The 16328-nt window shown below is 39.4% G+C and overlaps 1 protein-coding gene across 2 annotated transcripts; it reads right to left on the bottom strand.

Annotated features, from left to right (window-relative positions):
- Positions 1 to 506: 506 nt before the first annotated feature.
- Positions 507 to 16328, bottom strand: haus5 (HAUS augmin-like complex, subunit 5). 2 transcript variants are annotated; one of them, XM_057841473.1, is made up of 20 exons: positions 15519 to 16328; positions 15298 to 15396; positions 15145 to 15207; positions 13187 to 13219; positions 12922 to 12946; positions 12727 to 12859; positions 12483 to 12642; positions 12289 to 12385; positions 9676 to 9761; positions 9531 to 9585; positions 9332 to 9447; positions 9168 to 9249; positions 8906 to 9060; positions 8658 to 8820; positions 8510 to 8590; positions 8273 to 8418; positions 6843 to 6939; positions 6418 to 6556; positions 6188 to 6320; positions 507 to 5614 (listed from the first exon to the last, which is right to left on the bottom strand). In XM_057841473.1, the coding sequence occupies exons 2-20, from the start codon at positions 15393 to 15395 to the stop codon at positions 5515 to 5517; spliced, it is 1962 nt and encodes a 653-aa protein (XP_057697456.1). In that variant the 5' UTR covers position 15396; positions 15519 to 16328; the 3' UTR covers positions 507 to 5514. The 2 variants fall into 2 exon arrangements, with proteins under 2 accessions (XP_057697456.1, XP_057697455.1); XM_057841472.1 differs by having other exon boundaries at positions 15298 to 16328.

Raw genomic sequence — 16328 nt, forward strand, 5'->3', positions numbered from 1 at the left:
TCTAACCGTTTTGTTTATGACTAACTAAATTTACGTGGCTATGATTTGGGCATATTGGCGAGAATTTAAAAACGTTTTGCTGTCAGTGAATTCATAATATCCCTGGGGTTTACGAAAATAAAGCAGTTTAGAAATCAGGTGAAAATCAAGCAATTTATAGCCACTTCAAATAACACGCTCCATTGACTAGTTTGCCTAAAGGTACTGACATAAAATGGCGGACAAGTGATAATGACCGCCCCAAATGGCTCACAGTGCGCTTTTCATATCTAGTTCTGTATATGTGATATCTCTGTTCACGCCCACTACACTGCTACAAAGAAGCCGTGCTACTTCATGTAAAATCACAGCGTAATGCACCGCATTTACAATCACTACGCAGCAATCACTAAAGTACTGGTGGGGAGTTCAATTAATAGCATTGATACACCTTACATTTCTATTGTAATACAAGTTTGAAACCGCTCGAAAGACAACATGCCACATTGGAGACCCAAACAGATAAGCAAATTGTATTTATTAGCACGACTCAACATTACAGACAAAAACAGCACAAGATGAATACATTTTTAACAATGCAACGTTTGAAGTGCCACTATTCTTGAGCATTTCTTAAACTAAAGGCAGGCAGACAATTTTGCCACTTAACATGTTCCTTCCTTTCAGCCCTCCCATTTAAAATTGATAGGACGCCTATTGCCATCAAATACAGTCAATGAGTTAAACCTAACAAGAAAAGTGATTATTTTTGTTAATTCAAAACATAACTTCAAAAACACCTGGCGTCCACATATCACATTTTATGTCACATGTGCCACAATAGTTAACATTAACTTAGTGTTAGCCTTCATGACTCAAAATGTGATGTCCACATATATGAACACTGGATCTCAATTATATTATTTATTATTAATCGTAATTGTATGCAATATATATAACACATTGCTAAAAGAATTAGAGGAACAATTCAAATAGGGGTGGGGGAAGGTGATCTTGAATATCTTTCCTGGTAATAAGTAGGTGCTGTATTTGTAACAAAATGATACCACATAATTTGATAGAAATGAAATTGATCACACTATAGAGAGAGTTCCAAAGACACACCAAAAATGAAAGTGAAAAAAAAAAAAATGATGCAGCAGCATCAACTCAAACTGATCAGTAGTTTGTGTTGTGTGACGGATGGTGTCCTGTGGGATCGCCTCAAAGATCTGGACCAAGGTGTCACTGAGCTGCTGGACAGTAAGGAGCAACATGGCAGTGCCAGATGGACCAAAATAATGTTCCAGAGGTTCTTTATTGGATTTAGGTCAGGTGAACATAGGGGCCAGTCAATGGTATCAATTCATTCATCCTGCAGGAACTGCCTACATATTCTAGCCACACGAAGTCAGGCATTGTTGTGGACCAACAGGAACCCAGGTCCAATTCCACCAGCGTAGGTTCTGACAATGGGTCCAAGGATTTCATCCAGATACCTAACAGCAGTCAGAGTGCCATTATCTAACCTTTACAGGTCTGTGCGTCCTTCCAGTGATATGCCTCCCCAGACTAACGCCGACCCACCACCAAGCCAGTCATGCTGAATATTGTTGCAGGCAGCATGTTCTCCACGGCATCTCCGGATCCTTTCACGTTTGTTGCATGTGCTCAGGTTGAACCTGTTGTTATAGGTAAAGAGCACAGTGGCGTAGTTGCCAATTCTGGTGGGTTCTGGCAAATGCCAACCGAGCTCTATGTTGCTGGGCAGTGAGCACAGGGCCAGCTACAGGATGTCAGTTCAGTTTAAGTTTCAGGCCCTCAGGACACCCTCATGGAGCCCATTTCTGATGTTTGGTCAGAAACATTCCCAACAGTCGCCTGGTGGAAGTCATTTTTTAGGGCTCTGGCAGTGATCATCCAGTTCCTTCTTGTACAAAGGAGCAGATACAGATTCTGCTGAGGGTTTAAGGACCTTCTACGGCCCTGTCCAGCGCGCCCGGACTAACTACCTGTCCCCTGAAATCTCCTCCAATCTCTTGAGAGTGTGCCAGAGACACAGCAAACCTTGTTTCAAACCTTCTTACGACCAAACCTTCTTGTATTGATGTGCCATCCTGGAAGAGTTGGACTACCTGAGCAACGTCTGTAGCATCCAAGTACTGCATCATGCTATCAACAGAGATGTTGATTTAAGCCAAATGAAAAACTACAGCAGTAAAAAGTAACTCAGTAAAAACTCAGCCAAAAGAGATGGAGGGGTGGGGGCTATTAATGGCCTCAACCTGGAAAACCATTCATGTTTTTCGAACTGTTTCAGTTGCACCTGTTATTGATTTGTTTTCAATGACAACAAAGAGGCTGAAAATGGTGAACAACCCCCTCTGCTACTTAACTGACCAGATCAATATCCGAAAAGTTTGATTGATAGGTTGCCATAGTCTGATTTAAACATTTTCCTCTAATTTTGTTTAGCAGTGTGTGTATATTATATACAGTGATGAGCAGAAGTATTTGCACCCCTTGTGATTTTGCAAATTCACCCACTTAGAAAATAGGTAGAGGTCTGACATTTCAATCATAGATGCGTTTCCACCCAGAGACATAATCTAAAAAAAATCCGTAACTCACCTTGTATGATTTTAAATAATTTATCTATCATTTACTGGGGTTCATAAGTATCAGTAATAATTATGACACTCAAAGAGTTGTGAGTGTACCTTTAAAAAAGTAATGAGTAACCACCCACCCACTACCCGTTTGAGCTCTATATTGTCACCTGTGCACCCCACAGTCAGTCATAATCCAACTGCTACCATGGGAAACACAAGACAGCTTTCGAAAGACACCAGAGAAGAAAAAATGTTGAGCTCTACAAAGCTGGAAAATGCTATTGGACAATTGGAAAGCAGCTTGGTGAGAATAAGTCAACAGTTGCAGCAATTGAAAGGAAATGGAAAAGCCTAAACATGAATGATAATCTACCTCGGACTGGGGCTCCACGTAAAATATCTCTTCGTGGGGCATCACTCATGATCAGAATAGTGAGGGCTCAGCCTAGAACTATACGACAGGAGCTGGTCAATGACCTGAAGAGAGCTGGATACACAGTTTTGAAGGCTACTGTAAGTAGAACACTACGGTGCAATGGTTTAAAATCATGCATTGCTCAGACGGTTCCCCAGTTGAAGCCAGTACATGTGAAGGCCCATCTGAAATTTGCCAGGGACCATTTGAATGATGTAGAGGGGTCATGGGAGAAAGTCATGTGGTCAGATGAGACCAAGGTAGAACTTTTTGGCGCAAACTTTACTCGTCGTGTGTGGAGGAAAAAGAAGGATGAGTAGTATCCCAAGAACACCATCCCCACTGTGAAGTATGGGAGCGGAAACCTCCTGCTTTGGGGCTGCTTTTCGGCAAAGAGAACAGGACGCAGGGATGCATCTGGGAAATTTAAAAAAAGGGGCCACTTGGCCCCCTTGTGTCTAAAAAGGGGGCCAAATTCTAAAATTGATGGGGCACGATTTAACTAGATTGCCGAAGTATACAAAACTGATTGAAATAAACCAAAATACATTCATTGGAGCATGATATTTCTAAATTGCAAATAAAAAACTATTATTTGAGTAAAATCTATTTTTCTAATGTATCAACAATTTTAATTCAATTTTTATTTAACTGGAACGCACCAAAACAAATGCAAAGTGATTATGGCTAGATTAGAGGTTAGATCCTGTGCCCGAACCCAACCAGTCGGGCCCATTCACGTTCGGGTTGGGTTGGGCCGCCGCGCTGGACTAATAAATTATATATTAAAAAATGGGATAAAACCGAGAGCCGGCTCTCTGTCTTGTGCATTTGCTTGTGCACGCACATGAACGCCGTGGCGCCGCCCGCTTTTACTTATTCTCCTCCCGCCGTGGCGCTTGCGATTCGTTACGAAAGACACTTTTATTTATGCACACAAAGGCAACACAAATGTGATTCTTTTGTATCTTCTCCTCTGTGTGTCTGCAAAACCGCATGTTTTTTTTATATTAAACTTTCCCAGCGTTATTTCGTTGTGTAAATGCTTTTATAATGATCATAAAAATATGAAGACTATTTAAACATTAAGAAAACTTGCGCTTTTTTTCTGCCAACTGAGAATTCGTTACGAAAGGCACTTTTATTTATGCACACAAAGGCAACACAAATGTGATCCTTTTGAATCTTCTCCTCTAGGTGTCTGCAAAACCGTATGTTTTTTTATTATATTAAACTTTCCCAGAGTTATTTCGTTGTGTAAATGCTTTTATAATTATCATAAATATATGTAGACTATTTAAACATTAAGAAAACTTGTGTTTTTCTGCCAACTCGAAGAAATGAAAATAAATTGCTGCTGCTGCGTTTTTTTTCCGCGTCACTCCAACAAATTAAAAAAAAAAATCGGGTTTTTGGGGCTCGGGCCTGGAAATCTAGTTAATTGATCGGGCACGGGCCGGGTCGGGCTTCAATACCAGCGGGCCTTGTCAGGTCAGGCTGGATTTTTTAGGCCCGATCTAACCTCTAGGCTAGATATCGGTAAGGCAAGATGGCAGACGACGAAAGTTAAAACCTCTGAAGGAAAACGAACAGTTTTCAATTGCTGTTTAACTAAATTTATTTCTTTAGCTATTTTAACAGAAGTATGTCATATGTGGCGCAGATCATGTAGCAATATGCGCCTATCATAATAGACTTGCGCCGGTGCTGGCGCAGTGGAGTTACAAAGTTGCGCCAGTGGCTGTCAAAATGCGTAAATGGCGCAAGGGGGCGGCCCAGATGCATCCCTTTGGACGACTGTACTGTATAAAGCAGAAGATGGATGGTGAAAGATATCGTCAGATTTTGAGCCACAACCTCCTTTCCTCAGTAAGAGACTTGAAGATGAGTCGTGGCTGGATCTTTCCACATGACAACAATCCGAAGCACACAGCCAAGCTGACCAAGGAGTGGCAGTGTAACAAACCATATCAAGGTTCTGGAGTGGCCTAGCCAGCCTCCAGACCTCAGTCCAATAGAAAATCTTTGGATGAAGCTGACACTTCATGTTTCTCAACGACAGCCCTGAAACCTGACAGATCTAGAGAATATTTGTCCCCCGTTTCCATATGTGAAAACCTGGTGAAGAACCACAGAAAGAGTCTGACATCTGTAATTGCAAACAAATGCTCCTCACTGTATATAATGAATAAATCTACGGTAGTTATAATTTAATAAAATACAAATGAAAACAGATATAAACTAAACTTTTATTTTATTTTTTTAAATTTCTTTGTCGTTAACTCATTACCTGCCATTGACAATGATAGAACTCCAATTCATTTAAAATGGGAGGACTGTCTGAATGCTCATCTCTCAGTGGCATTGACATCGCTAGACGCCCAATCCATTTTGACAAGACGGGACGGCCTACTGCCAGTCAAAATCAATTGGACGTCTAGCGTCATTAATGGCAGCCAACGAGTACCCTATACAGTATATGGTTAAGAATGCTAGAACTCCTTTTGTCTAGACTTTGGCAGCTAGTCGCCATTTTTCTAGCCATTGCTGAAAAGTCAGTCCTCCTTTGCGGACATCAGGTACAACATTCCGTGCTGGCTGATCCCACCTATTAGAGTTAACACACACAAAGACACGCATGAAAAAGTTAGCAAAGATAGTCAACACAGATGACTTGAATTCATTCCACTATACAGACCAAGTGATGGATGAATACTACAATCTGTTGTCACATTTTCTTTCATCTTGATTCATTTACTAAACTCAAACAGTTTCAGAGAACCCATTTCCAGATCCCTCCTAATATGCAAATGCTTTTATCAATCAGAGTTCACCAATTAGGTCCCTGTGAGCACTAACAGCTCTTAAGGACCCCAATCACCTCAGAGGCCTGTTTCATTTTCACAGGACATCGTAATTTCTTCGAAATGTTGTAGAATCTTAGAATGTAGTTGATCGTTTGAAAACATCAAAACTTTAACACGTACTAGTATATAAGGCGTATTGGTACCTTGTTAAATCATTGTTGACATTTATTGTGATAAGTCATTAATATGCTCAATGTCTTCACATAGATTATGTTGTAGTTTATTTGGGAACCCTGCAAAATAACAACTAAGAGTGATAGTAAAACCGGACAGACCTAATGAGTAAATATGTTGAGTTTTGCATTGTGTCTCACCAGTCAGAGATGGCCGTTTGAAGCTTCTCTTCATAAGAAAGGCTTTCTGCACATTTTTGGGTAAGAAATCTGACCCTTGGCACCAGAGACTTCAACAATGTCTCATCTTTCGCTTTGACTTTGGACAGCAAGGCTTAAGAAAACAATAAAGAAAAAGATATTATGCAGTCCGATAGTTTGTTTTTTGCACAGATTCATACATATGCACCTAAAGGTTGAGTTTTGATTACCTTTGTGACTGGATGCAGGCAGGTGAGCTGCCCTATCCTTGGATTTTTGCAGCGTGGTACAGTGAAGTTGTTGTAACTGACAGAGAAAACGCCACTCAAGTTGGTCACAGCACGCCTGGGCACACAATTCTTCTGGAGCCTTAAGGAAGACAAACAAATTGATTTACAGACGTGTAAAACCTTCATATTTAATGGCGGTCTTTGAACGTCCATATTTAAGTCAGTCTCGCTCTGTACAGCGCAATGAACACGGCTTTTAGCAATCAAAACGAACTATTGGCGGGGCTACAAAACAACAACTTTTTCTTTTTGACTCATATTGTGAATCGCTGATTCATGAGTCTAAGCTACAGAACGCTGTGCTGCGTGAAAACAAAAAGTTGGTCACACATTGGTCACAACAGATGGAAGTGTTACATGCTCACCCTGTAGAGAGGGAACGCCATGTTCAGACACAGGCTGCCAAATGTCGGTGACTGTAAGCGATGGATGGAAAGCCATGATGTGGGAATTCTCTGCATTCTGAAGTAAAGCACACGCAGATAATTTGCCTGAGTTGGATTCAGAAGTTATCACCAAAGTCACAAGTTGACGGTTCACAACAAATCATAAAATGATAATCAAATGTGAAGGCAATTACTGCATTGTCTGGACTATAAGTCACCCCCCCCCCCCCTCCATAGTTTGGCTAAGCCTGCGCCCGATGTAGACTTGCTATCGACTTCCAGGGCTGGAAGAGCTGTACAAAAGTAATAGAGAAAATCCAGATCTTGATGGATTTGGTCGTGATGTTAAGATTTTGGTGAACTAATTATGTTGTGTTTTTTTTATACAAGTGTTAATTGTTAATAAGTGTTAATAGTGCATTTTTGACTGGTACAACTTATAGTCCAGAAAATATTCTACAACCCACATAAACAAACATACTTTCCTAAGTTTCCTTGTACTCATGTGTTATTACCTGACACAAGCTGAAGGAAAATCTGTGAGGCGCATTTAATCTAACAACCATTTACTATCCATTAGGTGTGTGTATTGCCTCGTATCTGGCGATATGATTCGTACCACGATTCGATTCGATCCCGATTCTACACTTGAAGACCATTATCGAGATAATTTCATATCACTTTAGAAAAAAACAAAATGGACATACACTACGGTTCAAAAGTTTGGGGTTGCTTTGATCCCAAACCTTTGAACCGTAGTGTACATAATGAAAAATCCCATATGCTACACTATGGTTCAAAAGTTTGGGGTCGCTTTGACCCCAAACTTTTGAACGGTAGTGTAAGTACATTTATATTAATGTATTACTCTAATCCAACACACACGTAAAAATGTTTTTGTTTTACGTTTGAACGGCATACTGCTTTTATTACATTTTCTCTTATTTAGTGCAATCCTGATTTGGTCCAAACATGCTTAAATTTAGGATTCCAAATACTCATGCCCGTTTTCACCGTCAAAGGCGAAATGAGCCAAAATTTCACTTAGAGACTAATCTGAGCAACCACTGGAGGGTGACGTATACAAATCGCTACTCGGATTAGTCTAACGTTGTTGTTACTTCAGCAGACTGCAAGGCAATGCTGCTGTGCGCGGCCGACTACTGGATGTGAGTAGAAGTACAGCCACTGAATTTTTTATTTCCACCAAAAAAAAAAAAAACATGTTAGGATCGATACAGACGGATTTTGAAGCAATACAAGAATTGCATGACATAATATCGCGATATATCTCAGAATAAAATTTTATTACCACTCTTACTATCTATACTTCGGCTATGCACTTGACAGTGCTGATTGTTGATGAGCTACTATACATGACCTTCAGGTTCTGAAAAACACAATTTTACCCATTAACAGTCCTCCGGTCCAAAGCTTGAAGCGAAATGGTGCTCAACTGATTAACCTCCTTTGAGATAGAGTTCCTCATGTTATTGGTAGCTGTAACGACATCTTTGCATTGTGGCACCACCTTGTCCTCCAGAAAGACCTGTAGCTAAAAAGACAATTGCAAAATTGATCACTGATAGTGTCCTTTTTATAACTTTGAATGAGCTAAAGTGTGACATCAAAGATGAGCAAGATACCTCTTTGCACATACGGACCAATTCAGTTTTCACTAATGAATTTCCTTTGATAAGACTATTTATCTGTCCTTGCCTGTGGACCTGAAGAGACAACACAAATTGCACAATATCCACAAGGCCAAATTTCACGTTGTGCTGCAAGTCTCACCACTTGTTGTCTGGAGTCTATAATGTTCTTCCACTGGCTGTGGAGGTTACGGAGCACCTCCTGTTGGCTTCTGGCATGCTGGTCAAGCTGGACGAGGCGGTCTTGAATATGGTCCCTGGCTGCAGCTTTCATCACACACTGAAGGTTCAGTTCTAGAACTGACCTAACAACAATAACCAAGAATTAAGAATAAACGAAGCCCAACTTGATTAATGTGGTAAATCACAAGAACTTAGCAGTGGACTTACAATGCCAACTTATCTTTGTTGTGATCAGAAACAAAGCAAGAACTGTTCTCTTCAACTTGCGTCCTGCAATCCACCAGCTGGTTCTGAAGTTGCTGGACTCTGTTTTGAGTCAGGGATAATTCAACACCTCTATCGTCCAGCTCTTGCCACGCAGCCTACAATCATATACATGTACACAGTCCTTACTGAAAACACTGTATGGTAAAATTTTCTTAATACAATGTACCACCATGTTGTCAATGGTTATATTTGTAAGACTGACCTTTAAGAGGGCTTCAACGGAGGGCAAGTTGTCATTCTCATCTGAGAATACGTCGAGGTGATTATTGGTTTCATAACACAACCTATATTAAAACATAAAAAAATAACCCCTGACAGAAAACTTTTGATAAATCTAAATACTTGAAAAACGTTTGGCTTGCCTACCCAAGAGCCTTCACATCCTGAGAGGAAACATTCCTCACCAATGCCTCCTCCTCTTGGGAAAGTAAATGTTGCAATGCAGAGAGGATGTGGCTTATAGGGTAAGCATCCACCAAGTTCTAAACCCATAACATGTAGTAATTTATTTACTTGTTAAGTATAGACAGTAAAATCTCAAATATTGTAGTTTGAAAATATCGACCTCCACGGCACTCAACCAGGACTGAAACACAGTATTCCTCGTCCCATCAGTCATGCTGCAACAGGAGGGAAAACATTAAAAAAGCTTTGAAAAGCTGTTGAAAACATTTTTTTTGTTTACAAGCAATATGACGGGAAGCTCCTACCATCCATTGTCTGCTTTTTTCAATTCACACTCTTGTAAAGACCGATACAAATGGGCCCTCTCATTACACAGCTGTCTCACTTGACGCTATTGAAAGACATGAGTCGAAAAGTTTTTGGTGTTGAGTTTGACCAATCAACATCTGCATTACAGTGGTATGAAAAATTATTTGAACTAATTGGAATTTATCACATTTCTGCATAAAATCACCATCAAATGTGAGCTGATCTTTGTCAAAATCACACGGATGAAAAAAAGTGTCTGTTTCAACTAAAACAACCCAAACATTTATAGGTCTTCGTATTTTAATGAGGATAGTATGCAAAAAATGACAGAAGGGGGGAAAAATAAGTAAGTGAACTATCACATTTAATATTTTGCGGACACCCTCTTTGGCAGCAATACCTTTAACCAGACGCTTCCTGTAGCTTCAGATCAGTCTGGTACATCGTTTAGGACTAATCTTGGCCCATTCTTCTCCACAATGCTGCTGTAATTCAGTCAGATTCCTGGGATGTCTGGCATGAATCGCTGTCTTAAGGTCAAGCCACAGCATCTCAATGGGGTTCAAGTCTGGACTTTGACTTGGCCACTCCAGAACGTGTATTTTGTTCTTCTGAAACCATCCTGAAGTTGATTTACTACTGTGTTTTGGATCATTGTCTTGTTGCAGCATCCATCCTCTCTTTAGCTTCAACTGTCTGACAGGCAGCCTCAGGTTTTCCTGCAAAACATCCTGATAAACTTTTGAATTCATTCCTCCATAAATGACTGCAAGTTGTCCAGGCCCTAATGTAGCAAAACAGCCCCAAATCATGATGCTCCCTCCACCATGCTTCACGGTGGGGATGAGGTGTTGATGTTGGTGAGCTGTTCATTTTCTCCGCCACACATGACCTTGTGTGTTCGTCCCAAACAATTCAACTTTGGTTTCATCAATCCACAAAATATTTTGCCAAAACTTCTTTGGAATGTCCAAGTGCCTTTTTGCGAACATTAAACGAGCAACAATGTTTTTTTTAGACAGAAGTGGCTTCCTCTGTGGAGTCTTCTCTCTATTTGTAGACAACTTCTCTGTTGATAGATGAACATCCAGACTTTAAGAGATGGTTTTGTATCCTTTCCCAACTTTATACAAATCAACAATCATTGATCGAAGGTCTTCAGACAGCTCTTTTGACCGAGCCATGATGCAAATCAGACAATGCTTCTCATCAAGACAATTCTTACCAGGTGTGTGTTTTATAGTGAGCAGAGCAAACAACTCATCAATGATTGGGCACACATCTGACTTAAATTGTTTAATAGTTTTAATTGCTCTTTAAGTCTACTCAGGCAGAGGGTTCACTTACTTATTTTCACCCTTCTGTAGTTGTTTGCATGCTATCCTCATTAAAATATGGAAACCTATAAATATTTGGGTGGTTTTAGTTAAAACACTGTTTTTATATTGCTGTGATTTTGACAAAGATCACATCACATTTGATGGTGATTTTATGCAGCAATGTGAGAAATTCCAAAAGGTTCAGATACTTTGTCATACCACTGTAAATGTATATTTACATCCGCCCTTAGATAATTACACATGTAAGTATTTAAAAATGCCAGTTTAGTGATGAATTTTTTTTTTTCTTGTCTTAGCATGTTTAGCATAGCACTTGTTGTTTAACAGGTTTAAATATTCAGGTAACTTATTTATCATTAAATAATACATTTATAGATTTTATTATGCCTTGGCATTAATGCTGCCTTCACAGAAGTGTAAGTTGCCCAAGTGAGTGGCACTTAGACAGCCCCATACCATCAAAGATGCTGGCTTTTAAAAACTTTGCATCCATAACAGTGCAGATGGTTCTTTTCCTCTCTGGCCTGTAGGACACTACGTCCACAATTTCCAACAAAATTTAAAATGTGGACTCGTCAGATAACAGAATACTTTTCCGCGTTGCATTAGTCCATCTTAGATGACCTCGGGCCCAGAGAAGATGGCGGTGTTTCTGGGTTTTGAGGATAAATGGCTACTGCTTTGAATAGTTGTAGAATAGTAGAATGTAGCGCTAAACTGTAATTACCAGTACTGACAATGTTTTTTGAAGTGTTCTTCATCCCAAGTGGTAAAATTCTTTACAAAACGATATCGGTTTTGATGCAGTGCCGCCTGAGAGATTGAAGATCACGTGCATTCAATGTTGGTTTTCTGATTTCTCCAGATTCTCTGAAACTTTTGTTGATAATACAGACTGTTGAAAATCAAATGCTTAAATTCCTTGCAAATGTACATGGAGGAACATTGTCCTTAAATGGTTTGAATATTTTCTCTTACAAAGAGGTGAACCTCGCCCCTTCTATGCTTGTGAATAAGCTTTTTTACCACCTGTCCCAGCGTTTTGAAATGGGATTCAGCCATAAAATTCTAACTTATTGATTATCTGCCCCCCCCCCAAAAAAAAAACAAAAAATAATTTGAATATTACATATCTTGTTTTTGTATTGTATTCAATTAAATATAGGCTGAACTTGATTTGAAAACCAGTGTACAGTATTATGTTTTCATTTACAGTATGTTCAACAAAACTTCATTGGAATTGGGGTTGTACAGTTCAGAGGTTCTTACCAGCACTTGTGGCTCCATTGGAGAGTTGAAGAGGAGTGTGTCAACATCACAATTGCTGGAAAACCCATTCCCAAACAGTACTTCAACCTCAGCCTTCCTACAATGTAGAAAATAAATCTTATTCTCTAAAAGTGCAACCAAGGGATTATGCATGTACACATGATGACATTTTCTGGAGATTGTTCCTGCCCTACCTTGCCAACAGCTCCAGTGCCCGACGAAAGCCACACACAACTTGAATGTCACTGGACAGTATCTTGCGACTTGACACGCAGCGCTGTTTGAAAGCGTGGAGGAGCAAACTCCTGCACTGACTGTCCTCCACCTCAGCCCAAGTGGAACTGATGGACCGCTCTTTGAAATAGGAGGAAAACCAAGAAATATGAGGTCAATACCATCACATTCAAATAAATTTTGGCGTCATTGTTATGTACTGACCTTGAGTAGCAAGATGCTCCTCAGTCCTTCTGATCTTGGCGTCCAGATCATTGACCTCACTCCTGAGCTGCTGTATCTCTATCTGAATCTCGCTCATCTTAGCCACTACGTTTTGGCCTTCATTTTGCTTTGCCTGAGCATACAAAACAATATATGAACATGAGTCCGTCATTAAGAGTGGAATTCCAAACCTACCTCTTTGTCTTGAAGCACTTTGTACCTTTTAAATATTGTCAAACAAAATACACAGAATAATAACAGTTAGTTTGCCCTTGAGCAAGGCAGCAACACCCCCCCCCCCCCCCGTCAAGCAATGTATGGTGTTTTCAAATTTAAAGGACATTAAATTTAATTAAATACGAGCTCATTTTAGAAATTTTGTTGTCATACAAAAACAATACAAATTGCATGGTTAGTAAAACAAAATTCTAATGATGTTAGTCAGAAGAAAAAAGGATACCACTGAAGATTGTCTCGCTTGAGCTTCACGGTTCTAGAAATAACAGAATTGACAAAGAGGGTTTCAGCTACAACTTGTGAAATACCAGGTGAGTCAAATGTAAATGTGTAACTATTAAATCAACTTATATGAAGAAGGAATGATTTGTAGTCCACCCCGTGTAATGGCAAAAAACCCATCTGATAATAACTCATTAGCTGTTGGATTGGATATCTATCGCCGTCTCCGTCAGTGAAACCTGATCATTTGATGCTAGCCATCCCATTTCAAATACAGGAGTTGGAGAAAATAATAGAAACACCTTGAAAAAAAATCAACAAAAACTAATTTAATATGGTTTCAGTTCGCCTTTTGTGGCAATTACAGACTCAATTCTCTGAGGTATTAACTTGTGAATTGTTTCCAAAGGAATTTTAAGCCATTCTTCAGTTAGAATACAGCGGCGATGGCGGTGGAAACTGATGTCCTAATTTAATCTCTAAAACTGACCATAAATGCTCAATTGTGTTGAGGTCTGGGGATTGTGCTGGCCATACGAGATGCTCAACTTTAGAATGCTCCTCATGCCATTCTTTAACAATTATGTTCAATGATTATGATGCCAAAATGTTAGGTGTTTCCAAGGGCGTAAGTTTGGTCTCAACATTGGTAGGGACAATATAACAGCATACTCTGCATGTAAACTTTTTGCTGGCAGTGGACATTAATAAAACCAAACAGATTATTGAACGGGGGTCAGGGCTACATTTCTTACAAATATGTACCCGATTAATTTACAGGCTAAATGATCGATGTAAAATAAATCTCCATTGACTTATTCTAACTATCATATGTATTGGTTCAGATGATACAACGGTCGATTCAAACTATTTAAACATTTTGAAGTGCAAGTCCCCTATATTAAAAAAAAACAAACAAAAAACGGAGCTATCCAAACATTGGTCCAGTTCTGGGGGACACTGGAGAGCCACTAGACTCAAACTAAAGTATTGTCATATGAAAGGTATTTGGGAAAAAATTTATGAAAAAAATCTGAGATATCCAAGGACCAATCTACATCTGAGGCATACTAGACTACTAAGACTCAAATCAAAGTACTCAAATTCTGATGTGTGATTTCATTTCACAGATTTTTTTTTTTTTTGTTCATGTCAGTCTTCCCCTGAAATGGACCCATTCTTGGATAGCTTCCCGTTTTTTTTGTGTTTTTTTTTAAATAAAGGGACTTGCACTCTGAAGCCACCACATTGCATTATCGTAATGCACATAATGCAAACAATGAACAAAATGAGGGAGGGCTAGCTTGACTTCGTTGTTCCTTGTGGAGGCTGGCCTGACCGTAGTAGTTTTGCAGGTTAGCAAGTTCACACAGTTTAATGTTACGCTAACTCTGATGCAGGTGAGACTTTCAGTAGCAAAATTAGTGATGGTTGCCCCACCTCCACAAATCTGATGTCTTTTTACATTTACAGTGGCTGCTGTTGGTCCAAATAAACTTCTAACATCCCCCCTCTTTGAAGGCAGCATGTTGTCAACATGAATCTGTCGGGGCTGTGTGAGTGTGTGTGGCAGGGGGGTCATGTTATCAGCCAATCAAACGTGCCTTTGAACAGAAAAAAATGGTGAAAAGTGATAAATGTAAGTCCGAACATAATGAAAATAACTCACTTAATAATGGTAGGGTCTACTCTATCCTTACAACTTATTGGAAGAAAATCTAAATTGCCTTTATAAATGAACTCATTATATAATGCAAACAGGGTTGCTTAAAAGTTGGTGGGGGCATTTTGAGCTTCCTGAAAAGTTGGTAGTGTTAAGTCCTTACTGTCCCTCAGGCAACCTACCGCCTTGGGCGTTTCCGTTATTTTGTCCAACCCCTGTATATTTCATGTCTATCGCTGTCAGTAGCAGTGAGAGTTAAATACGCTTACAACACTTAAACTTTGCAAGAGACGAACCTTTGTTGAAAAACGTGACAGATGACATACTTCCAAATTGACGTTCTTTTCCCAGCACACAAACTGAAAACAATTCATAAACAAAAACAGTTAGCGTTGTTGATGTTGTTCAAATCAGCTGACATGCAAAAATTAAGTAAAAATGACACCGACGCTCTGAAGTAGCTGTTCGGCGGCAGACACTCTGAGGGCAGATTGAACTCTTCTGTCGCCCAAAGTTTCAAGTCCTTCACAAGGTGGTTGACCGCCATCCTGATCGAAGTTGGAATAGAACCAAGACAGCGAGCTAGCTGGCTGGATGCGCAAGCTAACTATCGAATAGTTGTTCGTTGTAACTAGCTGACATAGAATAGTATGACTGAGGTGGTACTTACAAACTTGTATATTGAACAACGCTATTTTCTCAATAAGCTGGTTATTATTTCATTGTTTTTAAAGCAATAGTTTTGTACTCAAGGATGTCGCTTAACTTTCAACTTCCCGCCTGTTCGCGTCACTTCCGGTATATTTTGCGTCGTTTTTTGTGGCGGTAGCGTTTTTGGTCACATGACTAAAATGGCCCCGCCCATGTTTTTCTTATATCGTTTTTGTTCTTGTGACGTCCTGCGTTCACAGAATACGTCAAGACACATACAGTGCAGACAAAAAACATACAGTGCAGACCATCGTTCGGCAACATTTGTGGACTTCTTCACCCTTTATAGGGCAAGTGAATATTTTTGGTTAAAAATAAACAAAAAACAAAACTTAACCCCATAAAGACCTATAATCAACCATTAGTTATGTTTTATGAATAAAATCATAAATAAATGTTAATAAAAAGATACACTCTGGTTATCGCCCCTAATAACGCTAAAGATTTTTTCTTTTTTTTAATTTCATAGTATTTAACCCATTGCCTGCCATTGACAACAATAGACATAAATATTCATTTAAACTGGGAATGCGAATGAGCACTGCCAGCCCTCTCAATTAAAAGACTGGATGCCTACTGTCGTCAAAGTCACCCAATTAGTTAAATTTATTTAACTTAATCTGAAATTTTCTATACCTAAATTATGTCATGAAATAAGTTTTGAAATTTGTCATTTTCATCAGTACGAATATGAATAACCAAATAAATTAAGTCACTGGGCCACCACATCCAATTTTGCTTAAAAGACAATAATCTATTAAAATAATAA

Source organism: Corythoichthys intestinalis, chromosome 7 (assembly GCF_030265065.1).
Source record: "Corythoichthys intestinalis isolate RoL2023-P3 chromosome 7, ASM3026506v1, whole genome shotgun sequence".
Classification (NCBI taxonomy): domain Eukaryota; kingdom Metazoa; phylum Chordata; class Actinopteri; order Syngnathiformes; family Syngnathidae; genus Corythoichthys; species Corythoichthys intestinalis.